The 26,395-nt window shown below is 49.3% G+C and overlaps 1 protein-coding gene across 1 annotated transcript in view; it reads left to right on the plus strand.

The window, feature by feature from the left end:
* The first annotated feature begins 635 nt into the window (after positions 1–635).
* Positions 636–26,395, plus strand: part of LOC142302166 (NXPE family member 3-like) — a 47,324-nt gene continuing 21,564 nt past the window's right edge. Inside the window, exon 1 of the mRNA XM_075343249.1 lies at positions 636–1,404. Coding sequence (XP_075199364.1) covers positions 1,354–1,404 — 51 coding nt within the window. The 5' untranslated portion in view covers positions 636–1,353. The remainder of the gene's footprint in view (positions 1,405–26,395) is intronic.

Below are 26,395 nucleotides of genomic sequence, written 5' to 3' on the forward strand. Positions count from 1 at the left end.
CTGGATACATTATTGCCCCGTTGCCTCCAACTCCCACACTGGATACATTATTGCCCCGTCCACCGGTCCCTCAATGATTTCATTGTTGCCTCCACCTCCCTCATTGGTTACATTATTGCCCCGTCCACTCTTCCTTCACTTGTTTCATTGTTGCCTCCACCTCCCTCACTGGATACATTATTGCCCCTTCCACTCTACCCTCACTGGTTTCATTATGACCCCACATCCCTCAGTGGTAACATTATGTCCCCCTTCCGCACCTCTATTCCTCGCATTATTATTGCCCCAATCCCTCACTTGTAGCATTATTGCCCCCTTTCCACTACTCCGGCATTGGTAGTACTATGAGCTTTGAGTCCATTGTGAATAGAACATAATAAAATATTTCTATAATATATTAGGAATATATTATAGCAATTTAGTTTGTTATTGCAGCCATATTCCTCATTATTGCCGCACTTCCCCTACCCCTCCTCCCCCTCTGGCTTTAGCTCTCAACCCTATACCATTTTTCTCTATTAGTTGCTACAGTTTAGTTTCTCCGAGCCCTTCCACATCTGATATAGAGGAGGGAGAGTGTAAGTGTGGAGCAGCTCCTCTCTCCTCCTCCCCTGCTGCTCACTGGTAGGCAGCACACTCCGGAGGTGAGGAGGTGGACTTGTGGACTGTGGTTTTGTGATGTCTCCACAGGTTCTTCTGCTTTTCTACACACGGAGACTGTAAGACGTAGGGTTGGTATGATCTCTGCAGCCTGTACATTCTTCATTTGAGCAGGGTCCTTACTAATCAGTCCACCAGGAATCTGCCCGCAGGACTCATCACCAGTCTCTGCACTGGACAAAAATCTTTCTAAAAATTGGCCCTGTTGTGGTTATAGGTTGAACTCGATGGACTTGTATCGTTTTCCACTTTATCGATTATTAACAGAAGGAAAAGAAGGAAATATTCCTCATACTGCTGAATTCTATCGGTTCCAGACATTATCTTCTGCTATCTGTATGTGATACGAGCAAAGAAAAATCTACAAGATATCTTGTATCGTCTCCGTATTTCCTGACATGCTGAAGCATTAATTGGGAAAATAGAAGTGACGTCTGCTTATACTTTCTGGAAACATCTCCTTGAGCTGAGCCGTGTGCCTCACCCGGGGGCCCCTCCTTATTTCCTGAGACATTGCCAATACCGTGATGAGAACAGCCGTATAATCTTATTATAGTGTTACTAATGATGTAAAGGAGGACTGAGATCTGCTCTTTGACTTGAACTCCTTGGATCCTCCAGTGCTGGGGTGAAGTGGAGGTTGTGAATTTCTGAGGCATGGTATCCCACCAGATACGGCTCACGTAGAGGACCATGAAGAAGCCGGCGTTCATTGCACTGTGCATAGTTGTCCTCCTCAGCGGGGTAAGTCCAATATGTGGCGCACTTTATACAAGTTATCTTATCAGCTGTTGTCACATTGTGGTGACGAGGAGCCACCAGTGGAGTAGACACCGGTCAGCTGTCCTATCGATAGGTAGAGCACACTGAAGTGTATATATCCGGCATTGTACACTCTTCCATCAATATACTTTACACACCCAGAGGGGATGTTGTTCATTGTTTTCTGTGTTGACCCCACCAGTGGAATAGACATCGGTCAGCTGTCCTATTGATCGGTATATAGCACACTGAAGTGTATATATCCGGCATTGTACACTCTTCCATCAATGTACTTTACACACCCAGAGGGGATGTTGTTCATTGTTTTCTGTGTTGACCCCACCAGTGGAATAGACATCGGTCAGCTGTCCTATCGATCGGTATATAGCACACTGAAGTGTATATATCAGCATTCCCTTCCATCAATATACTTTACACACCCAGAGGGGATGTTGTTGATTATTTTCTGTGTTGACCCCACCAGCGGAATTGACACCGGTCAGCTGTCCTATCGATAGGTAGAGCACACTGAAGTGTATATATCAGCATTGTATACTCTTCTATCAATGTACTTTACACACCCAGAGGGCATGTTGTTCATTATTATCTGTGTTGACCTCACCAGTGGAGTAGACACTGGTCAGCTGTCCTATCGATAGGTAGAGCACACTGAAGTGTATATATCCGGCATTGTATACTCTTCTATCAATGTACTTTACACACCCAGGGGGGATGTCGTTCATTATTTTCTGTGTTGCACCCATACCTTGACCCCACCAGTGGAATTGTCTCTGAGGGTCCAGGTACCTTTTTTTTTTTTACATCTGCGTTTTAGGAGACAAATATCTTTTTAGTTTCATGCAGATGTAACATAGAGGAAATTATATTTTATAAGCACCACGCTGAGGTACCTATTATTTAGTAGGGAAGGGACAGTTGAAACCGCCATTGTTCTTTGTGATCCCTTGTGTTGTCGTCATGTAGTATTTACACTATGTCATCTATTTTTATGAGAGGAGCTGTAATCACTGCTGATGACTGTACGTAAAGGTTAAACTGTCCATATCACAGCTATAAGACATGTGAGAAGCGCTCCACATAGCTTGATTTGGGAGAAAATGGTCACCGTTGGGTGCCAGTACTGCTGGTGTTCGAAACGCGTTGATACGCGGGAGGACGGTTAGAGCAAAACTAATAACCGCTCTAACATCTCCTAAGTCCTCTGGGCAGATGGTAAATCTACAGATGGACAAGCGGCCGGAAGGCACAACCTCAGAGGAACACAAAAACAAAAAACACAATCGGTGGTGCTAGCAGCACACCCACCGAGTATTGGAACTCTCCTGTTAACAGCACAGGTAGTCCTGCGGGAAACCATCCGTGTGCATAGGTGGCACACCGGGACAGTTGGGGCAGCCCAGTTAGCTTTACTGAGCTGCCTCCATACAACTGGAGTGGTAGGGCAGGAGCGGGACAACTGGCCCTGACTGTGCCTCGCTGCGAATCTTGGTGCGACGGGCATCAGATGCCTGACCCTGCCTGCCGCTCCAAATATCACATGCAGCCCTATCAATGACACTACAGGGATGTTTAGCGCCATGGCCGCTATGACTGCACTACTCAGATTGTGCCACAGAGCCAGAATGACGCACATGCAGCCATGTACACCCTCCAGGGTCTTTTAAAGACTAAAAGCCACTTTACACACTGCAATATCGGTACCGATATCGCTAACGTGGGTACCCGCCCCCATCGGTTGTGCGGCACGGGCAAATCGCTGTCCGTGGCGCACAACATTGCCCGGACCCGTCACACGTACTTACCTGCCTAGCGACGTCGCTGAGACCCGCAAACCGCCTCCTTTCTAAGGGGGCGGTCCGTGCGGCGTCACAGTGACGTCACTAAGCGGCCGCCCAATCAAAGCGGAGGGGCGGAGATGAGCGGGACGTAACATCCCGCCCACCTCATTCCTTCCACATTGCGGGCGGCGGCAGGTAAGGTGAGGTTCCTTGCTCCTGCGGCGTCACACGGAGCGATGTGTGCTGCCGCAGGAGCGATGAACTACATCGTACACGCTGCAGCAGCGATATTTGAGAAGTGACCCCCATGTCATCGAGGAGCGATTTTGGACGTTTTCGTAACGATCCAAAATCGCTCCTAGGAGTCACACGCAACGAGATCGCTACAGCGGCCGGATGTGCGTCACAAAATCTGTGACCCCAACGAGATCGCTGGTGACGTCACGCGCATGTGCAATAGTGGGAATTTCACACTTTGAGCCAGGAAAGGCAGCGGGAACCCGCGCATGCATGGTAGGGCAAAACAGGGACTTAAAATCAGAATGAACAAAGACCCTGGACACCTGGCGCCTAGCAGCCGAGCACCTGGAGCGGCGGACAGGTGGCATAGGGGAGTCAGGGCCAGTTTTTCCGCCGACACCACCACGGGAGACGAGACTGGGGCAGGAGCGGTTCGAGGCTCAAGAGAACCCCGAACCGTAACACGCATCGGGTATAATGTGGTTAAGTTTCAATCGATTTCTAATAAATGTTACATGTTTTCTTACCAGATGGTTTGTGCTGTAGATTTCCTCATTTTTTCACTGCCTAGATCCTGTTATACAGTATGTCATTCTCTCTACTAAAAAGTAGATAAGGTAAAAACATTCATGAGCATTGGATACTGATTGGCACACTAATATAAATATATATATATATATATATATATATATATATTGGGTAGATTAAAGGTATATTGTATATATACATACATTATATTATATATATATATATATATATACAATATACCTTTAATCTACCCAATATCCATTAAAAAGGTTGTTTAGTACCAAAACCAATTTTTTTTATAATATATCATGTGAATATGTGCCTCTCCAAACATCCATTCGGCTATTTTAGAAATATTAGCTTTTATCAAGCTCTAGCAGCACATACTCATTGCTGGCTCCAGCTCCAGCCGGACTGCTTGGATCCGGATCCGCGGTGTGGCTCGAGGGATCTCCGGACCCGGGGGTCTCGTGGTCACTTCAAATAAAAAGGGGTATTGATCGTGTGTGGGATTTTCTATATAGTCTGTGACGCCACCCACGGCGTGTGGTAAGATAGGGTACCACCGCTGCTAATAGGGAGCACCCGGGGGCGTTGGGATGGAAGTTAGTTGTTTTTAACCCTCCGTGGGTAGGGGTGGATGCCCCGGGGCCCAGTGTCACTGTGCTGAGGATGGTGGCTGCAGGGGCCGGCGCGCCCGGTCGGACCGGGGGATGTTAGTGCACTCACAGTCAAAGAAATCACACAAGTCCAGCTGCAAACCAAGGTGCCAGTGGCTGACAGCTGCGGCCAGGTGCATTCTGGTCCCTCACCCGGGGTGATGGTCTGTGTCCCTTCCTCTGCACGGTTTAGTTCCCTTTGGACTTCGCAGTGTGGAACACGAGAGTCTGCTCCCAGAACTACGGGTGGGAGCCTTGCCCACAGACGCTGACCCGTTAGAACTAAAGGGGCCCTGGCGGATACCCTATCCCCGGCGGTGGGCTGCTGGTCTGCTCTTTTGGAACTTTGGGTGGGATAGGACCTATATTCTTGTCCTCAACTGGTGAATTAACAAAGCCGGTGGTTCCGGTCCTTGCTTCAGGGTTCAGGTACCCCCTCTGTCCGCAGTTTGCGGGTAGGTTCTCCGGTGTCGGTACCGGTGGGCTCCTACCCTGTCCTGGTCCACCTCGGATCTCCGGCAGCCATCTTCCTGTCTCCTATCAGACACGGACCACCATCTGCCACCTAGCCAGTACGCCGGGGCTCCAACCCCGATGCCTTTCCTCTCTGGCTTCCACTTGAACTTTCCTTCACTTTCTCCTCTCTCCGAGCTCAGAACTCTCCACTCTGTACTCAGAAATCTGAACTCTCAACTCTCCTTTTCCCGCCCCAGATCCTCTAGACTCCTAGGTGGGCATTTTTCTTCTGCCTGGTCCCACCCACTGATAGGCCTTTCCTACCCTGGGGGGTGACTAGGGTTTTGTCGGCTTGGTGTAACCCTATGAGGGAAGGTGTTGTGTGGGGGTCTATTTTGTTTGTGACCACCTGGCGGCGCCAATGTGTCACACATCCTCTCTCCTGACTTCCTGTGTTTAATTACTACAATTTACATGATGCTTTGTGGTGGCCTGTGAGCCTGTATCTATTACACCTACTCCCAACTCTACCACAACCCCTTCCTGCACCTGCTGCCTCTTACTGAAACACTGACTTTGATGAGTAGCGAGAGGTCACACCATTGTCACAAGCTCTCTACACCCAGGGGAATAAAGCGTCTACCATCTGCTTGTTCTGATATATTTCATAGTATATCTACTTCAGTATACATTTATAATAAATATAAAGAGATATCTAACTCTACATGTCTGTATATGCTTATAAATGTGTATCCAGTGTGTCCACCCATATCCTGTCCACGGCCATTAATTTGAGAACGGTGGCAGCTATAGGCATAGAAGTGGTGTCTAGGTATAGTAAAGCAGCCATGCGCTACGCAATGAAACCAACTATAGCGCCACCTGGTGGAAAACAACGGAGTTAGCATTTTTATCTCGAAAACTGAACGAGATAGAGGAAAAAAAGTGAATTTAAAAAATTGTAGGGCATCATCAATTCAATACGAATCGACACCTTGCATACAGAAATGTTATCATAGTATCATAGTATCATAGTTTTTTAAGGTTGAAGGGAGACTCTAAAGGGGGCTTTACACGCTACGACATCGCTAATGCAAACTCGTTGGGGTTACGGAATTGGTGACGCACATCCGGCCGCATTAGCGATGCCGTTGCATGTGACACCTATGAGCGATTTTGCATCGTCGCAAAAACGTGCAAAATCGCTCATCGGTGACATGGGGGTCCATTCTCAAAAATCGTTACTGCAGCAGTAACGAAGTTGTTCCTCGTTCCTGCGGCAGCACACATCGCTCCGTGTGATACCGTAGGAACGAGGAACCTCTCCTTACTTGCCTCCCGGCCGCTCTGTGGAAGGAAGGAGGTGGGCGGGATGTTACGTCCCGCTCATCTCCGCCCCTCCGCTTCTATTGGGCAGCGGTTCAGTGACGCAGCTGTAACGTCGTTGTGACGCTGAACAAACCGCCCCCTTAGAAAGGAGGCGGTTCGCCGGTCACAGCGACGTCGCCAGAAAGGTAAGTAGTGTGACGGATCTGGGCGATGTTGTGCGGCACGGGCAGCGATTTGCCCGTGTCGCACAACAGATGGGGGCGGGTACCCACGCTAGCGATATCAGTACCGATATCGCAGCGTGTAAAGCGGCCTTTAGTCCATCTAGTTCAACCCGTAGCCTAACATGTTGATCCAGAGGAAGACAAAAAAAATAAAAAACAATGTGGCAAACAAGCTCCAATGGGAAAAAAAATTCCTTCCTGACTCCACATACGGCAATCAGACTCGTTCCCTGGATCAATACCCTGTCATAAAATCTAATGTACATAACTGGTAATATTACATTTTTCAGGAAAGGTGTCCAGGCTCTGCTTAAATGTTAGTAGTGAATCACTCATTACAACATCATGCGGCAGAGAGTTCCAGTCTCACTGCTCGTACAGTAAAGAATCCTCGTCTGTGATTATGATTAAACCTTCTTTCCTCAAGACGTAGCGGATGCCCCCGTGTTCCAGTCGCGGGCCTAGGTGTAAAGAGATCTTTGGAAAGGTCTCTGTACTGTCCCCTCATATATTTATACATTGTGATTAGATCCCCCCTAAGCCTTCGTTTTTCCAAACTAAATAACCCCAAGTTTAATAACCTGTCTTGGTATTGCAGCCCCCCCATTCCTCTAATAATCTTGGTGGTCTTCTCTGCACCCTCTCCAGTTCAGCTATGTCCTTCTTATATATCGGTGACCAGAATTGTACACAGTATATAAGTGCGGTCGCACTAGTGACTTGTACAGAGGTAGAACTATATTTTTTTCATGAACACTTATACCTCTTTTAATACATCCCATTATTTTATTAGCCCTGGCAGCAGCTGCCTGACACTGTCCACTAAAGTGAAGTTTACCATCCACCCATACACCCAAGTCTTTTTCTGTGTCTGTTTTACCCAGTGTTCCATAATTAAGTACATAATTATAATTTTTATTTCCTCTACCCAAGTGCATGACCTTACATTTATCTACATTAAATTCAGTTGCCACTTCTCAGCCCAATCCTCCAATTTACATAAATCTCCCTGTAATATAAAATTATCCTCCTCTGTATTGATTACCCTGCAGAGTTTAGTATCATCTGTGAATATTGAAATTCTACTCCGCATGCCCCCAACAAGGTCATTAATAAATATGTTAAAAAGAAGCGGGCCCAATACTGACCCCTGTGGTACCCCACTATGAACTGAGACCCAGTCCGAGTACGTACCATTAATAACCACCCTTTGTTTCCTATCATTGAGCCAGTTTTTAACCCAGTTACACATATTTTCCCCTATCCCCATTATTCTCATTTTATGTACCAACCTTTTGTGTGGCACCGTATCAAAAGCTTTTGAAAAGTCCATATACACAACATCCACTGCATTTCCCTGGTCCAGGCTTGAACTTACCTCTTCATAGAAGCTGATCAAATTAGTTTGACAGGATCGATCCCTCATAAACCCATGTTGATACTCTGTCATAAGGTTATGATATGAAACCCATGACCCCCCCCCCAAAACATTGAATGCTGGTCACGCATATGGCGCTCATTTAACTTTGATGCTCAAAGTGACCACCGTCAGCTGCAATGCACATCTGGACTCTGCACAGCATACTGTATCTTGCTGCGCGTTGTGCAATATGGTAGGTGACATGTTTGCACAATCATCTGTGATACGTCATTGTAGGTCCTGGTGGAGGGGTCGCATATGTACCGCCCCGCACTCAGCTGCAGCCGAGCCGCTCAGATCCGGGCTCATCGGTGAGTGGCTCAAGCGCCTCCGGACCCAGGGTCACGTCACTCTGAAATGATGCTGGCGCTACATAGGGGGTTGTTAGGTAGGTTTACGGCTGGGGCCATGGTTTGGGTTAAGTTCGTGACGCCACCCACGGGTTGTGGTGAATGTAGACACCACCGCTGCTGTTTACTAGGCCTCCGGGGATGGTGTTGCGCAGCCAGGTATTGATCCCCTCCATAGGTAAGGGGTTTATGGTCCCGGGGCCCGGGTGTGAGGGTGCGGACGGATTGGTGCGGTGCGGGACGGTGCGCGGCCCGAAGGCACAGTTGTACTCACTCTGACAGATACACCGACATCTCTGGTAAACCAAGAAGATGGTGGTCGGTGCCCGCAGCCGGCTGCGTCTGGTCCCCCACTCGGTTTGGTGGTCCCCGCCTTTCTCCTGCACCTTGTTTTGTAGCTGTGGACTGCCTGCGCTTCAGCGACGGGAGTCTGCTCCCTGGCTGTGTGTGTTGGGAGAGCCCGTTTGTCCTCAGACGCTGGCCCGTGGGATCACTCTGCCTGAGCGGTGGCTTTTTATCCCCCTTGTTGGGCTGTTGTCTTCAGTCAGGACTCGGTTGGGAAAGAACCTAAGGTCAGACCTCAATCAGTGCTTTAACTTAGTCTGGTAGATTCGGGACCTCGTTTCAGGGTCTGAGTACCCCCCCTGTGTGCTCCGGTTTCCAGTCTGTTCCCCGCTTCGGTACCGTCGGGCCACTACCCTGTCCCGGTCCCTTACGGTTCCACCAGGCCATCTTCCCGACTCCTGCAGGCGGTGACCACCGTCTGCCTCTTGGCCAAAGGGTGTCCAGGCTACGACCCATACACCTGTCAGACGTTACTCCTCTCTTTTTCACTTCCTAAACTCATCTCTCTTCACTACTGAACTTAACTCCCCTTCGCACTTCCAGCCTCAGGCCCTCTGAACTCCTCGGTGGGCATGGCCAACCACCTGGCTCCACCCCCTGGTGTGTCCATTAGGCTCTGAGGGAGGTGACCAAAGTTTTTAGGTTGGCTGCTGTTTTTAGGGGGACGGGTGTTTGTGCAAGGGCCTGTCAGTGACTACCTGGCTAGTCCAGGGCGTCACACATATACCTGCTATTTGATGTGACCTCCCAGAAACAAGTCCAATGGGGTCAGGTCAGGTGAGCGTGGAGGCCACTCCACACAGCCACCATACGCAATGACTTGTAGGAAGGTCTCCATGAGGTATCGCTTCACGTCTGCAGCCTTGTGAGTTTTACACATTCTAATCATAGCATTTCTGTATGCAAGGTGTCGATTCGTATTGAATTGATGATGCCCTACAACTTTGTCATTGACTTTTTTCTCTATCTTATTCCGTTTTCAATAAAAATATGGTAACTCCGTTGTTTTCCACCAGGTGGCACTATAGATGGTTTAATTGCGTAGCGCATGGCTACTTTACTATACCTAGACACCACTTCTATGCCTATAGCTGCCGCCGCTCTCAAGTTAATGGCGGGGGACAGGATATGGGTGGACACACTGTATAAACACACACATACAAAAATATACATACACATACAAGTGAAAACATAAAACAAAAATCACAGAATGAATAAAATAATATTTCAATAATACAGTATTATACTAGTAAAAAAAAGCAAACAAGTTAACCCCTTCAGTGAACACCATAATAATAATAATATAAAAATAACTAAAAAAGTCATAGATCAATAAAAATCATATATTTGAAAACGTCATCTTGTCTCCATAGATATATGAATGTGGTATCGCTGTCATCGTACTGACCTGAACAATAAATCTGTATAATCGCTTTTATGGCACAGTGAACTGTTCCTGAGTTACTATTTCATCTTGATTCTGCCTCAGAAAAAGCGGAATAGAAAGCAATAAAAAATATTGTGTTTCCTAAAATGGTACCAATAAAAACTGCAACTCATCCTGCAAAAAACAAGCCCTCATATGACGGTCAGCAGAAATGTAAAAAAAACTATGGCCTTCAAAATTTAGCAATGGAAAAAACTCTTTATTTAGTAAAAAGCATTTTTTTTAGTGTGATAGTCGCCAAACCTAAAAAAATTATAAACCTGCTATCACAGCAATCGTACTGACCAGAGGAATAAAGCCGCCTATTCACTTATACCGCAAGGTGAAATGCTTAAAAAATAAATAAATAAATAAATAAAGCCAATTCTTCAAATGCTATTGAATTGATCATTCTGCCTCTCAAATATTATAGTACGGTGCGGCTCATATTTATCCTGTGCTCTACACTGAGTGCTGACACCAGGGATTACATGTAACAGTGCGTTCCCACAACCAGTGTTAGCAGCATTTTGGATTCAGCGTGATTTCAATGCATCCAAAATGTTGCATTGTACAGTACAAACACAGTAGATGGGATTTATAGAACTCCTTTGCCCACTATGCCTATTTTCTCAGCTGTGCTAACTGACTTCCCATCCCGTCAATTTCTGTTTGCAGTGTTGCAAGTGTTGTCCAAGAGGAAAACAGAGCAAAAGTCCCACATCAGCCCAAACTCTGATCGTGGGCACAGATAGCTGCAGTATTCCGTGGAGAATACTCACGTCTCTGCAGGTCAAGACACGCTGCATCCAGGCCACAGCATGTGCAGATTGTGGGTACATGCCCTGAATCTTTTAAAAATATGATTCAAACAAAATTCCTAATGAAAAAATCACTATAATGAGGCCAGAGGGAGTCACTTTGATGTAACGTCTGGCCTGTGATATGTCTCTTTTTAGGTGTACACAAAACCACCATCATCAACAGTTTTGTTCACCTTTGAAAAGATGTACACCATTGAACAGAGTCAGGAGTAACTCTGCTGCCTCATTAGTGAATGGATCTGTAGCACCCCAGGGGTTTGGGGGAAAATACTCGTCACTGGGCCGGGGAGGATCAGGGGATGCCACGGATGGTTCTGCCCAGTTTCATGACCCCGAGGTGTACAATAAAGGGAAGGGGTAGTGATGGATGATGGTGGAGGTTGATTTTGTGATGCCACCTACGGCATGCGGCCAGGGAATGAGCCGCCGTTCCTGTCGCTGTCCTCCGGTGCGGATGGTAGTAGTGGCTGAGGTGTTTCTGCTCCCCACAGGTGGAGCGGGCCCCAGGGAGGATGATGAGGGGAGTAGTAATGACGGGCGCTGAGGCACGGGACAGCAGCACTGGGAATTACAGGCAAAAACAGTCGCTGCGGGTTCAAGGTGTTTTATTCACATTTTATGCCACTTGCCCAGGCAGTACCGGTCACCAGCTGTGATGGGGCCCGTTAAACCTGAATCTTTTAGAGTTCAGAGCCGGTGAATTGGATGGTGGGACCTTCCTCCTGTGCTTGGTGTGGATTCCCGTGGCTTAAAGCTCTTGGGGACCCCTGTTTCTTGAAAAGTGTGTACTCCCTGCCCATATGCAGGTGCTGCGGGTCCGATGTGGGGCCTACCTTGGGACACGACCCCGGATCCTATCTGGCACTGTGCTCCGGGAACTGTGGGAGCCGGAGGGACATGCAATCCCCCAAGCTTGCAGATTTTGGTGGTCAATCTGGTGTTAATCCACCCTAGGATTCTGCATCATGACAGCGCCAGTCCCAAAGGAGCAATAAAGCTCTCACCTCGGCGACCGTATTGACTCCTAAGTCCCACCAAAGCCACTGGTGAAACCCGATTGCTCTCTTCCTCTCCTGCTTTAGAACTCTCTAACTGTTGTGTTGGCTCCTAACTACCTCAGGTGGTTGCTCCTCCTGTCCCAGGTTCCCTCCACTAGTGAATTGGGGATCCCAGCAGTGGTGGTGTCCTAAAGACCTAACAATGCTGGCGACCCCTTTTGACCCAAACCTAGCCCGAACCACGGTAAAGGAGGGCAACCTGGTTGTGTGTATGAGTTGTGTAAGTGGAATTGACACCGACCTCCTCTGGACCTGGGGTTGAGCACTGCACCTTAAGTCAGGTGCAGTACCCTGTGGTGACTGAAGCCTCAGGGGCGCCACAGATCCATCCATTTCACCTGAATGATGTATGTCAGAGATGTAGATGGAAACTCAGCATAGAGCACAGAATAAATGTGAACTTATCAAAAATGTTCTGTACTAACATCTCCATCAAACAGTATTCAACTCAAGCCACAAAAACAGAAGTTCCCACTCAGGTGCATCATCTGTTAATGCAAATATAGGTTGCTTCCATGTTACTGGTAATACAAAGGCTCCAGATAAACGCTATGGCCCCCCCACTCAAAAAAGGAATCCAGAAAAATCTGTGCTCCCAAATCCAAATGCCCCCCTCCCTTTTGGGTCTAATAATGTGCAGTGCAATGGGCCGCATAATGAGTGAAGGTTTCCAGAAACATGAGCTGAGGGTACTACATTGTTCTGGGCACAAAAGGACTTATTTGTTACTGAAAAATTGCACAACAAATATGAAAAAAACCAAGATAGCCAGCACCAAATGTGCACTACAGCACTAAAAATTCCAAACTCTACTATTATTAAAATTTAAGATTTTTGGCAAAAAATTGCAATTTCTTGAGCTACCCCGCCACGTCACGGCAAATCTGTTTGGAGCAGTCGTACTCTAAAATATTTTTATATAAAATGTGCAATGCGGCCTCACATATGGAAAAGTAGAACTGTTCTTAGCAGCACTTACCTGGTGCTTTTCAATCCTGTACCCATGATTGAATCATGGCTGTGGGCGGGACAGGCCCAAGCAAATTTGGCTTGAAGTAAATAGCCTGTGGACCTGATGACTGAACAACAAATTATATGGTCTATTATCTCCAAACACGACATTCCATCCGCTAACGATTCTAGACAATTTTATAGTCAAAGGGCGCTCCTTCCCTTCCGAGCCCTGTCGTGAGTCCAAATAGTTGATTTCTATCACATATGAGGTATCAGCGTACTCAGAAAGAATTGCACAACAAATTGTATGGTGAACTATTTCCTGTTAGCTTTTTTCACAACGATACTGAATCTGGTTAAAGTAACAATTTTGTGGCAAAAATGTATGTTTATATGTTCCCAGCTCAATGTTATAAAATTTTATGAAGCACCTGGAGATTCAAGGTGCTCACCAAACATCAAGATAAATTCCTTGAGGGGTTTAGTTTCTCATGAGGTCACCCCAAGTCACAGCAAGTGGGTCACACAGTAGCATGAAGCTGTGAAAATCATAGCCGGCTTTAGGCATGTGGGAGTTGTGCGGCCGCACAGGGCGCCGGCAGGCAGACATCAAAGGGGACGCCGCAGGGAGCAGCTGTTTACTTTCACTTTGCTGCTCGCGCCTCTCCCCCTCCTATGTGCCCTGCGTCTCGTCTCCTCCCGCTCGGCACAGCCTCAGGCAGGGGGCGCCCTCCTCTCCTCTCCCTACACATCCTCCAGCACAGAGCGCCCCTCTTATGTGCCCTGCATCTGGTCTCCTCCCGCTCGGCACAGCCTCAGGCAGGGGGCGCCCTCACCTGCTCTCCGCTCTGTGTCCTCTCCTGTCTTTACCATAGAGAGGGGGGAGGGGCAGCAGCAGCACTGCCGGAGATGCTGTTATAAAAGCCACACTGAACTCCTGCAGCCAGGAAGTGACTGAGTATAACATGCAGTGTCATATCTGTGCTGTATTATGTGCTGTGTGTGTGTTATGTATAACATGTGTGTGTCCTGTATACTGTGCAATGTCTGTCTGTGTATCTGTCTGTCCGTCTATTATCCATCTGTCTGCCTATCTTGCTATTATATATCTGTCTATATATCTCAATTATCTATCCTATATCTATCTATCTATGTATTATCTGTCTGCCTATCTCTCTATTATATATGTCTATATCTATGTATCTCTATTATCTATGTGTCTGATATCTATTTGCCTATCATCTATCCAGCGTCGGTCTGGTACAGACACCAGTCAATGCCCCAGAAAGCTCTCTTAGGGTATGTGCGCACGTGTGCGTATTACATGCAGTTACGCTGCGTTCTGCACCGCAGCGTAACTGCATGCGTCTTGCGTCCCCTGCACAGTCTATGGAGATAGTGCAGGAGCCGTGCACACGTGGCATATTAGAACGCAGCGATTCGGCTGCTGCCCGAATCGCTGCGTTCTAAGAAGTGACATGTCACTTCTTCCGTGCGGTTTGCATGCTGTCTATAGGGAGAGCAGCATGCAGAGCGCACGTTCTCTGCCGGCACCATGTGTGCTTCAGAACGGAGCTTTTCAGCTGCGCTCTGAAGTGCACCTTTTACGTGCGGTGCAGAGCGCACACGTGAGCACATAGCCTTAGGCTGCTTTCACACCCGTTTTTTGCAGTACGGCTCAATCCGGCTCCAAAACCTATGCAACAGATGCGGCAAAAAAATTGGATCCGTTGCATAAGTTTTTCCATGCGGCCCATCCGTTTTTTGACTGATACAGCTTGATACTGAGCATACGCAGTGTAAAAAACCGCATCCGGCGTCCATAGGCTTACATTGTAAATCGCGCTGCATCGCGCCGAATCCGGCGCAATGAGTTTTTTGCTAAATATGCCGAATGCGGCAAAAAACGGACACAACGCAAGTACATGCGGCACAATATAGCGCTAATGCAAGTCTATGATGAAAAAACGTAACCAGCAGCAAAAAAACGGTTGCGTTTTTTCTGCAAAGCGCTGTATTGTGCCGCTCAGCAAAAAACGGATGTGTGAAAGCAGCCTAACTGAACATAAAAGGGACCCGCCGGCAGGGGCACCACTGGCATCAAAGATCCAGAGCTCCAACCCAGAAATTTTTGGCCGGAGCCCCGAATCTTCTGCAACCACCCCACTGAACTATGTCGGCGTCACCCCGATACAGTTCAATCCTGTGACAGAGCAGAGGGCTCCCTGCTCTATCACTGCCCGTCTCCTAAGCCACAGACCGCTGCAGGCCTGTGTTTTAGGAGACCGTATATCCACAAGGACACTGCAGTGACATCATTGCATCGCGCTGCCTCCGCAGGCCACCATAGAAGAGAAGATGGAGGCTGCGGTGCTGGGAATCAGGATTAGGTGAGTATAATTTTTTTTTATGTCTATATGGGATCTGTGAGGGCTCCTGTTGTATATAAGAGGCTGTGTGGGGGCTCCTGCTGTGTATAGGAGGCTGTGTGGGGGCTCCTGCTGTGTATAGGAGGCTGTGTGGGGGCTCCTGCTGTGTATAGGAGGCTGTGTGGGGGCTCCTGCTGTGTATAGGAGGCTGTGTGGGGGCTCCTGCTATGCATAGGAGGCTGTGTGGGGGCTCCTGCTATGCATAGGAAGCTGTGTGGGGGCTCCTGCTATGCATAGGAGGCTGTGTAGGGGCTCCTGCTGTGCATAGGAAGCTGTGTGGGGGCTCCTGCTATGCATAGGAGGCTGTGTGGGGGCTCCTGCTGTGTGCAAGAGGCTGTGTGGGGGCTCCTGATATGCATAGGAGGCTGTGTGGGGGCTCCTGCTGTGTATAGGAGGCTGTGTGGGGGCTCCTGCTGTGTATAGGAGGCTGTGTGGGGGCTCCTGCTGTGTATAGGAGGCTGTGTGGGGGCTCCTGCTATGCATAGGAGGCTGTGTGGGGGCTCCTGCTATGCATAGGAAGCTGTGTGGGGGCTCCTGCTATGCATAGGAGGCTGTGTGGGGGCTCCTGCTGTGCATAGGAATCTGTGTGGGGGCTCCTGCTATGCATAGGAGGCTGTGTGGGGGCTCCTGCTGTGTGCAAGAGGCTGTGTGGGGGCTCCTGATATGCATAGGAGGCTGTGTGGGGGCTCCTGCAGCTATTTGCATATAGTTGTGTGGCCTCTAGAGGTAACTCCTCCTGTGGACCCCAGACACCCCAGTCCCGACCCTGCATCCATCTATCTTTTCCATAGTATCTATGTATGTGTCATGTATATTGTGTAATTTATGCAGTGGCAGTGACTGGGCCTGTCAGTGATGGTGGCCATTGCTATTTCCTCGGATGCATGGTTGAACACCATTGGGAACTGGATGGGCACTGGCTCCCTGTTTCGCCCTTGCTCTGTAGCTGTGGGCCCTGGATAGGTGTAATGACATCGGGGGGAGCCTGGGACGTTATGCCAGTGGGCCCTGCAGCTGCGGCCAGAGTGGGTGCAGAGCATATGTAGGGGTAATAGGTACATATATATATTTACTAGCTTTAGTACCTGGCAGTGCCCAGGAAAGTGACTGTCTCTCTCCCTCTCTCCACTCTCTGTGTCCCTCTCTGTCTGTCTCACGCTTTCTCTCTGTGTGTTTCTGTCTCTGCCTGTCTGTGCTTGTGTTTGTATGTATCTCTGTGTGTCTCTGTCTCTGTGTATCTCTGTCTCTGTGACTATATCTGTGTCTCTGGGTCTGTCTCTGTGTGTCTCTGTGTGTTTCTGCCTGTGTGTGTCCCTGTCCCTGTGTGTGTCTCTGCATCAGTCTCAGTGTGTGTGTGTGTGTGTGTGTATCTCTCTCTGTGTCTCCGTTTCTGTCTCTGTGTTTGTGTGTCTCTGTCTCTGTGTGTGTCTGTGTTTGTCTCTATTGACATCATATTATCTGACACATTACCTGTCTTAAAAAAAGAATGTCCTTGTTGCCTATAGCAACCAATTACAGCTCTTATTAATGACCTGTAGTTCCCAGCGCCATTGATTTTAGTGTAAGCAGGTTTTTGCGGCGAATAACTGTAAAGTGCGGGGTTAAAATTTCTCATCAAAACATAGTCTATGACGTTCCCTGGGTCACATGAGGCATCTGTGCAAAATGTCGTGATTGTAAATGTGACGGTGCGGATTCCTTTATTGGACACACACACACACACACACACACACAGACACACCTTTATATATTAGATTATACACCCAACATGTGCCCTGTACATGTCACTTATAGTGTGTAATGTAATTCTGAATATTGACCTGCCATATCCTATAGGTGTGTAATATGCGCTCTATTAGGATTTCACTTGCTGATTCGAGTAGTTGTCACCTGATCACTCACATGTAATTTGCAATGTGTGGTCATCTGCAGAATGACGTCTCCTCCTGTTCCTCTCAAATTGAAAATGATAACAATGAGAGACGCAGGAGGAGACGTCATTCAGCAGATGACCCCGAGTCTGCAAATCACTTGTGAGTGATTTCATTGGCAAATGAAATCCTAACAGTGTGTATTACACATTTTGGGGGTTCGACCAGTCATTGTGCAGCAGAGCAGGGAGAAGCCATTGGGCACCGGCCTCCCGGGCTCCTCATCTGACTGCATGGTCCTCGGCAGAGATAAAATGTGTTTTATCTGAAATGTGGAAGCGTCAGAGTAAAATATACACGACTGCAATAATGGAGCCGGTGTCTGATTCCCTCCACGCGGGGGTCGTGCAGGGGAATCAGCGGTCAGATTCCTCACCTGGTAGAAAATAACAGTGGAGTCTCGTATGTTACCTGGCGTCACTGCCGTCTGCACATCACATGAAATGGTTTAGGGGACGTTCACACGAGGCATCTTTTTTACCACAAATATGCAGTGTTTTTGTCCCAAGAGAGCACCAAAAATGCACCGCGGCAAAAACGCATAAAAAAACGCAATGTGTTTTTGACACATTTTTATCGCGTTTTGCCCAATGCGGTTTTTAAGTCTAATCTATTGACTGGAAGGGTTAAAAAACAAAAACGCAAAAAGAACTGACATCTGCATCTTCAAAAACGCAGCCAACAAAAGATGCCTAGTGTGGACAGCAAAAGAGCAATCCCATAGACTTTGCTGGGAGGAGGAAATGCTGCAAATAGGGGCATCTTTGTGACCTCAAAAATGCTACAAAAGATGTCCTGTGTGAACTTAGCCTTAATGTTGTTATGAACGACGCCATTCTATCAATGTAATGCATCGTCAGCAGCTGAGGTGTGTATTAAGGGGTTCTGCAGCAGCTGAGGTGTATTATGAGGTCCTGCAGCAGCTGAGGTGTGTATTACGGGGTTCTGCAGCCGCTGAGGTGTGTTATGGGGTTCTGCAGCCGCTGAGGTGTGTATTATGGGGTTCTGCAGCAGCTGAGATGTGTATGATGAGGTCCTGCTGCAGCTGAGGTGTGTATTATGGGGTTCTGCAGCCGCTGAGATGTGTATTATGGGGTTCTGCAGCAGCTGAGGTGTGTATTATGGGGTTCTGCAGCCGCTGAGTTGTGTATTATGGGGTTCTGCAGCCGCTGAGATGTGTATTATGGGGTTCTGCAGCCGCTGAGTTGTGTATTATGGGGTTCTGCAGCAGCTGAGGTGTGTATTATGGGGTTCTGCAGCAGCTGAGGTGTGTATCATGGGGTTCTGCAGCAGCTGAGGTGTGTATCATGGGGTTCTGCAGCAGCTGAGGTGTGTATCATCGAGTTCTGCAGCAGCTGAGGTGTATAATATGGGGTTCTGCAGCAGCTGAGGTGTGTATTATGGGGTTCTGCAGTAGCTGAGGTGTCTTATGGGGTTCTGAAGCAGCTGAGATGTGTACCATGGGGTTCTGCAGTAGCTGAGGTGTGTATTATGGGGTTCTGCAGTAGCTGAGGTGTGTATTATGGGGTTCTGCAGTAGCTGAGGTGTGTATTATGGGGTTCTGCAGTAGCTGAGGTGTGTATTATGGGGTTCTGAAGCAGCTGAGATGTGTATCATGGGGTTCTGCAGTAGCTGAGGTGTGTCTTATGGGGTTCTGAAGCAGCTGAGATGTGTATTATGGGGTTCTGCAGTAGCTGAGGTGTGTATTATGGGGTTCTGCAGTAGCTGAGGTGTGTCTTATGGGGTTCAGAAGCAGCTGAGATGTGTATTATGGGGTTCTGCAGTAGCTGAGGTTTGTATTATGGGGTTCTGCAGCAGCTAAGGTGTGTATTATGGGGTTCTGCAGTAGCTGAGGTGTGTATTATGGGGTTCTGCTGCAGCTGAGATTTGTATTATGGGGTTCTGCAGCAGCTGAGATGTGTATTATGGGGTTCTGAAGCAACTGAGGGGAATTATGAGATTTTGCAGCAGCTGAGATGTGTATAATGAGGTTATATTGCATCTGAGGTGTGTATTTTGAGGTTCTGCAGCAGCTGAGGTGTGCATTATGAAGTTCTGCATATTACATTATTCGGCGTGGATTTATCTTACAAATTTTCCAACAAAATTATTTGCAGCATTGCCAAATGGGGTGTGCCCAGTCTGGTTAATAAAGGGATTACAATATATATGCCGTAGTTCTTCTATACACCGTGCCCCTCCCTCATGGTGTGTATGTGGTGCTGCACCTCAGTCTGCTCAGGGTAGTGGAGCTGAGAAGCAGCGACACATACACAGCGCCCCCCGTCCTTATGGTGTGTATGTGGTACTGCACCTCAGTCTGTTCAGGTCATTGGAGCTGAGAGGCAGCGACACATACACAGCGCCCCCCGTCCTTATGGTCTGTATGTGGTACTGCACCTCAGTCTGTTCAGGTCATTGGAGCTGAGAAGCAGCGACACATACACAGCGCCCCCCCGTCCTTATTGTGTGTATGTGGTACTGCACCTCAGTCTGTTCAGGTCATTGGAGCTGAGAGGCAGCGACACATATAACCTGAGGACTCTTTATTATGTAGAAAGCAGAGATTTTTTTCTAATTTCGTACATTCCCCTTTAACATCTGTATTTTGGACTTTTTGGTCCGGCGTACACACAGCATCGGCCACCGGCTCCATGGTGCCTTGTTTGCTATCATCTGGTACATTTATCCTCAGAATTTGTATAGTAGATGTTGATCCCACCAATGGGACTACGACCTGCGCCGCACTAAGTGTATAGGAATTTATACCATCTCTCCACGAAGAGCAGCAGCGCCTCATTCTGCAGATACATGTGCGCCCCATTGGGGGGGATCCATATGTACTATCCATAATGTAATATCCAGGCATACAGCATGTACGAGATGTGGTGGAATTAATGTGGATTGAGAATCAGATTCTCCAGCACAAATCTGGAGGACTTTATTGTACATTTGAAGAAATCAATTTTCTTAGGATATAAAAAAATTGCCTCTGGTCCTCGTTTGTTTCCTGGAAACTGGGTACAAAATCAGTAGGGGGGGGGGGCACCAAAGGGCAGTTTTGCACAGGGCGCCATTCAGGCTAAGGCCGGCCCTGGTGAAAATGTATAGTTGGTGGAAGAAGCGTGAACTAGATGGATCTAGGTCTTTTTTCAATATATGTAACTATGTAATGTAATAAAATATAATTTCCATTTCCACGGTGCTTTGTGCAGATCTACCTAGCAGCATATAAAGAATTATATGAGTAAGATCAAGGACAAAGGGAAAAATTGCAATATCATAGTAGTAATTTCATCTACTTCCCTTATGTATGGAAAAATAAGTGGAATAACTCCATCAACAGACTGCAAATAATGTATGAGTCCCAAAAGAACCACATACACATAGGAGTGTAAATTTCCAAAAAGACATCAATTTTTATTAAAGATTTACATGTACAAAAATCTAAAAACACATGATTCATTAATCAGAAGGTATAAGGAGGACCTCTACCAAACATCCACCCCCCACAGAAGTGGAGCAGTGTGTCTAGCTAGCATAGAAATATAGGACAAATAATAGATTAAGCCCCATATCTTGGTTACAGCTCCCAGAAGTGTACGCTGTCACCAGACATAGTGTAGCTCCCAGCTACTGCAGGGAAAATGCCGTCTAACAGGGTCCCCTGCCTTCATCCTGCTGAAGAAGCATTAAGCGACATGCGTCCGGGTTGAGAGCTGCATTCCTTCCCCCCACTGCTGTGTGTCAGGAGCTCCTACTATTGTTCACTCTATGGGTAAGGGGTGCTTCACACACAGCGAGATCGCTGCCGAGATCGCTGCTGAGTCACGCTTTTTGTGACGCAGCAGTGACCTCATTAGCGATCTCGCTGTGTGTGACACTGAGCAGCGATCTGGCCCCTGCTGCGAGATCGCTGCTCGTTACACACAGCCCTGGTTCGTTTTCTTCAAAGGCGCTCTCCCGCTGTGACACACAGATCGCTGTGTGTGACAGCGAGAGAGCGACAAATGAAGCGAGCAGGGAGCAGGAGCCGGTGTCTGACAGCTGAGGTAAGCTGTAACCAAGATAAACATCGGGTAACCAAGGTGGTTACCCGATATTTACCTTAGTTACCAGCCTCCGCAGCTCTCACGCTGCCTGTGCTGCCGGCTCCGGCTCTCTGCACATGTAGCTGCTGTACACATCGGGTTAATTAACCCGATGTGTACAGCAGCTAGGAGAGCAAGGAGCCAGCGCTAAGCAGTGTGTGCGGCTCCCTGCTCTCTGCACATGTAGCTGCATTACACATCGGGTTAATTAACCCGATGTGTACTGTAGCTAGGAGAGCAAGGAAGCGGTGTGCGCTGGTAACTAATGTAAACATCGGGTAACCGTACCCGATGTTTACCTTAGTTACCAGTGTCCGCAGCTTCCAGACGCCAACTCCGTGCAAGCGCAGCGTCGCTTGCACGTCGCTGCTGGCTGGGGGCTGGTCACTGGTCGCTGGTGAGATCTGTCTGTTTGACAGCTCACCAGCGACCATGTAGCGATGCAGCAGCGATCCTGACCAGGTCAGATCGCTGGTCGGATCGCTGCTGCATCGTTAAAGTGTGAAGGTACTCTAAGCCGTGAATCTTATCTTATCTTATCTATATATATAATTGCCTTATTCTGTCTGTCTGTCATGCTCCAAAATTGTGTCCTTACGGTGACACAAAGCTGATTGGCCGCTGGGCTCGCCATGGCCCCGCCCCCCCACACGGATTGGCCTCTCGCCCCGGCTCTCTGCAGGCCCCGCCCCCCTCACGCAATGCACGCTCGCTCTGGCCCAACTGACACGGAGCTCCGACTCCCAGGTGAGTACACACACACACATCAGATCACACTCACTCTCACACACACCTCACACATCACATCCACACACTCACAACATCCTGGGATATCGCTTGCTTCTACACCGGCTCCGTCACGATCCCAGCAGCGCCAGATATAACCTTGCGATGCTGGGATCTTCACGGAGCCCGTGAACGCTGGTAACCATTATACACATCGGGTAACTAAGGTCCCTTGGTTACCCGATGTGTATCATAGTTACCAGTGTACACCGGCTCACACTCACTCTCACACACACCTCACACAAACATCACATCGCATCCACACACTCACAGCATCCGGCGATATCGCTTGCTTCTCGGCCTCGATACTGTGCTGTTGTGACCTTCCAGGACCTGCCGGAGGATCACATGGCCAGAAGCATGTGGTATCTCCGGATGTTGTGAGTATGAGCGCGTATGTGCAATATCGTCAATGTGTGTGTGCGTGAGTGTATGCGATCGGGTGTGTGTGAGTGTATGCGATCGGGTGTGTGTGGGTGTGTGTGAGTGTATGCGATCGGGTGTGTGAGTGTCGGCAGAGGAGCATGGCGTGCTGGAGGAGGCTGGGAGGAGAGAGGCTGATCCTGGGGAAGGCTGGGATGGAGAGGCTGATGCTGGGGACAGAGAGGCTGATGCTGGGATGAGAGAGGCTTATGCTGGGATGAGATAGGCTGATGCTGGGGACAGAGAGGCTGATGCTGGGGACAGAGAGGCTGATGCTGGGGACAGAGAGGCTGATGCTGGGGACAGAGAGGCTGATGCTGCGGGGAGAGAGGCTGATGCTGGGAGGAGAGAGGCTGATGCTGCGGGCAGAGAGGCTGATGCTGCGGGTAGAGAGGCTGATGGTGGCGCAGCATGGCGGATGGAGCACGTTTGGGAGTGCGCAGCATGGCGGATGGAGCACGTTTGGGAGTGCGCAGCATGGCGGATGGAGCACGTTTGGGAGTGCGCAGCATGGCGGATGGAGCACGTTTGGGAGTGTGCAGCATGGCGGATGGAGCACGTTTGGGAGTGCGCAGCATGGCGGATGGAGCACGTTTGGGAGTGCGCAGCATGGGGGATGCTGCACGATGGGGAGTGCGGAGTATGGCGGATGGAGCATGTTTGGGAGTGCGCAGCATGGCGGATGGACCACTTTTGGGAGTGCGCAGCATGGCGGATGGAGCACCTTTGGGAGTGCACAGCATGGGAGATGGAGCACGATGGGGGGTGCGCAGCATAGGGGATGGAGCACGATGGGGAGTGCGCTGCATGGGGGATGGAGCACGATGGGGAGTGCGGAGTATGGCGGATGGAGCACGTTTGGGAGTGCGCAGCATGGCAGATGGAGCACGTTTGGGAGTGCGCAGCATGGCGGATGGAGCATGTTTGGGAGTGCGCAGCATGGGAGATGGAGCACGATGGGGAGTGCGCAGCATGGCGGATGGAGCACGTTTGGGAGTGCGCAGCATGGGGGATGGAGCACGATGGGGGTGCGCAGCATAGGGGATGGAGCACGTTTGGGAGTGCGCAGCATGGCAGATGGAGCACGTTTGGGAGTGCGCAGCATGGGGGATGCAGCACGATGGGGAGTGCGGAGTATGGCGGATGGAGCACATTTGGGAGTGCGCAGCATGGCGGATGGACCACGTTTGGGAGTGCGCAGCATGGCGGATGGAGCACGTTTGGGAGTGCGCAGCATGGGAGATGGAGCACGATGGGGGGTGCGCAGCATAGGGGATAGAGCACGATGGGGAGTGCGCTGCATGGGGGATGGAGCACGATGGGGAGTGCGGAGTATGGCGGATGGAGCACGTTTGGGAGTGCGCAGCATGGTGGATGGAGCACGTTTGGGAGTGCGCAGCATGGCGGATGGAGCACGTTTGGGAGTGCGCAGCATGGGGGATGGAGCACGATGGGGAGTGCGCAGCATGGCGGATGGAGCATGTTTGGGAGTGCGCAGCATGGCGGATGGAGCACGTTTGGGAGTGCGCAGCATGGCGGATGGAGCAGGTTTGGGAGTGCGCAGGATGGGAGATGGAGCACGATGGGGGGTGCGCAGCATAGGGGATGGAGCACGATGGGGAGTGCGCTGCATGGGGGATGGAGCACGATGGGGGTGCGCAGCATAGGGGATGGAGCACGTTTGGGAGTGCGCAGCATGGCAGATGGAGCACGTTTGGGAGTGCGCAGCATGGGAGATGGAGCACGATGGGGAGTGCGCAGCATGGCGGATGGAGCACGTTTGGGAGTGCGCAGCATGGGGGATGCTGCACAATGGGGAGTGCGGAGTATGGCGGATGGAGCATGTTTGGGAGTGCGCAGCATGGCGGATGGACCACTTTTGGGAGTGCGCAGCATGGCGGATGGAGCATGTTTGGGAGTGCGCAGCATGGGAGATGGAGCACGATGGGGGGTGCGCAGCATAGGGGATGGAGCACGATGGGGAGTGCGCTGCATGGGGGATGGAGCACGATGGGGAGTGCGGAGTATGGCGGATGGAGCACGTTTGGGAGTGCGCAGCATGGCGGATGGAGCACGTTTGGGAGTGCGCAGCATGGCGGATGGAGCATGTTTGGGAGTGCGCAGCATGGGAGATGGAGCACGATGGGGAGTGCGCAGCATGGCGGATGGAGCACGTTTGGGAGTGCGCAGCATGGGGGATGGAGCACGATGGGGGTGCGCAGCATAGGGGATGGAGCACGTTTGGGAGTGCGCAGCATGGCGGATGGAGCACGTTTGGGAGTGCGCAGCATGGGGGATGCAGCACGATGGGGAGTGCGCAGCATGGCGGATGGAGCATGTTTGGGAGTGCGCAGCATGGCGGATGGAGCACGTTTGGGAGTGCGCAGCATGGCGGATGGAGCACGTTTGGGAGTGCGCAGGATGGGAGATGGAGCACGATGGGGGGTGCGCAGCATAGGGGATGGAGCACGATGGGGAGTGCGCTGCATGGGGGATGGAGCACGATGGGGAGTGCGCTGCATGGGGGATGGAGCACGATGGGAAGTGCACACCTCCCCCCAACTCACACACACACGCGCGCGCGCACTGCACAACACACCACACACACACACTGGGAACCACAAACAACTGACCTACACAGACACCCACACACAGACAACGCTGCACACACAAACATACGCACATACCGCACAACACACACATTGCACAAAACATACCTCCCCCCAAAACACACCACACACACACAAACCGCGCAACACACACACACAACGCTACAGACACACAGCGCTCCACAAACAACGCAACACACATACAACACCGCTCTCACCCCCGCCACACCCAGACAACAGCCAGAACATGTACAGCGCCTACACAAACACTTGGTAACTACACACAACAACATATATATATATATAACAAAAATCATACATGAACTACACAATACGTAAATTCTAGAATACCCGATGCGTAGAATCCGGCCACCTTCTAGTCTTATAATAAGTGTCTGATCCTGTTAGACGGCATTTTCCCTGCAGTAGCTGGGAGCTACACTATGTCTGGTGACAGCGTACACTTCTGGGAGCTGTAACCAAGATATGGGGCTTAATCTATTATTTGTCCTATATTTCTATGCTAGCTAGACACACTGCTCCACTTTTGTGGGGGGTGGATGTTTGGTAGAGGTCCTCCTTATACCTTCTGATTAATGAATCATGTGTTTTTAGATTTTTGTACATGTAAATCTTTAATAAAAATTGATGTCTTTTTGGAAATTTACACTCCTATGTGTATGTGGTTCTTTTGGGACTCATACATTATTTGTAATATAAAGAATAATGTTGCAATTCTAATAAGGATGAAGCCATAGGAGGTATTTTATCCACATAGCCAGGTTATTCTCTGTTAGACTAAAAAATACTGGTTGCTAGATACCAATAAAGGAAGAAGAAAAACAATATATTGTAAACTAATGTCCTTTGGAATTTCATTAATATTAGCTAATGAACAATTCATATGATCTACTGTTTTGTACATATCATATAGCTGCTGCTATTTAGTGGACACTTTACACTGTATTTCCACTTATTCTCTGCCTAACGTATGCCTTTACATTTTTCTCCAGCCTGTAATAAGTGGCTTAGATTGTTATTAATGTTATTGCCACCAGAGTCCATACTGGCTCCACGTGGCATCACGGACGC

Source organism: Anomaloglossus baeobatrachus, chromosome 4 (genome assembly GCF_048569485.1).
Source record: "Anomaloglossus baeobatrachus isolate aAnoBae1 chromosome 4, aAnoBae1.hap1, whole genome shotgun sequence".
Classification (NCBI taxonomy): domain Eukaryota; kingdom Metazoa; phylum Chordata; class Amphibia; order Anura; family Aromobatidae; genus Anomaloglossus; species Anomaloglossus baeobatrachus.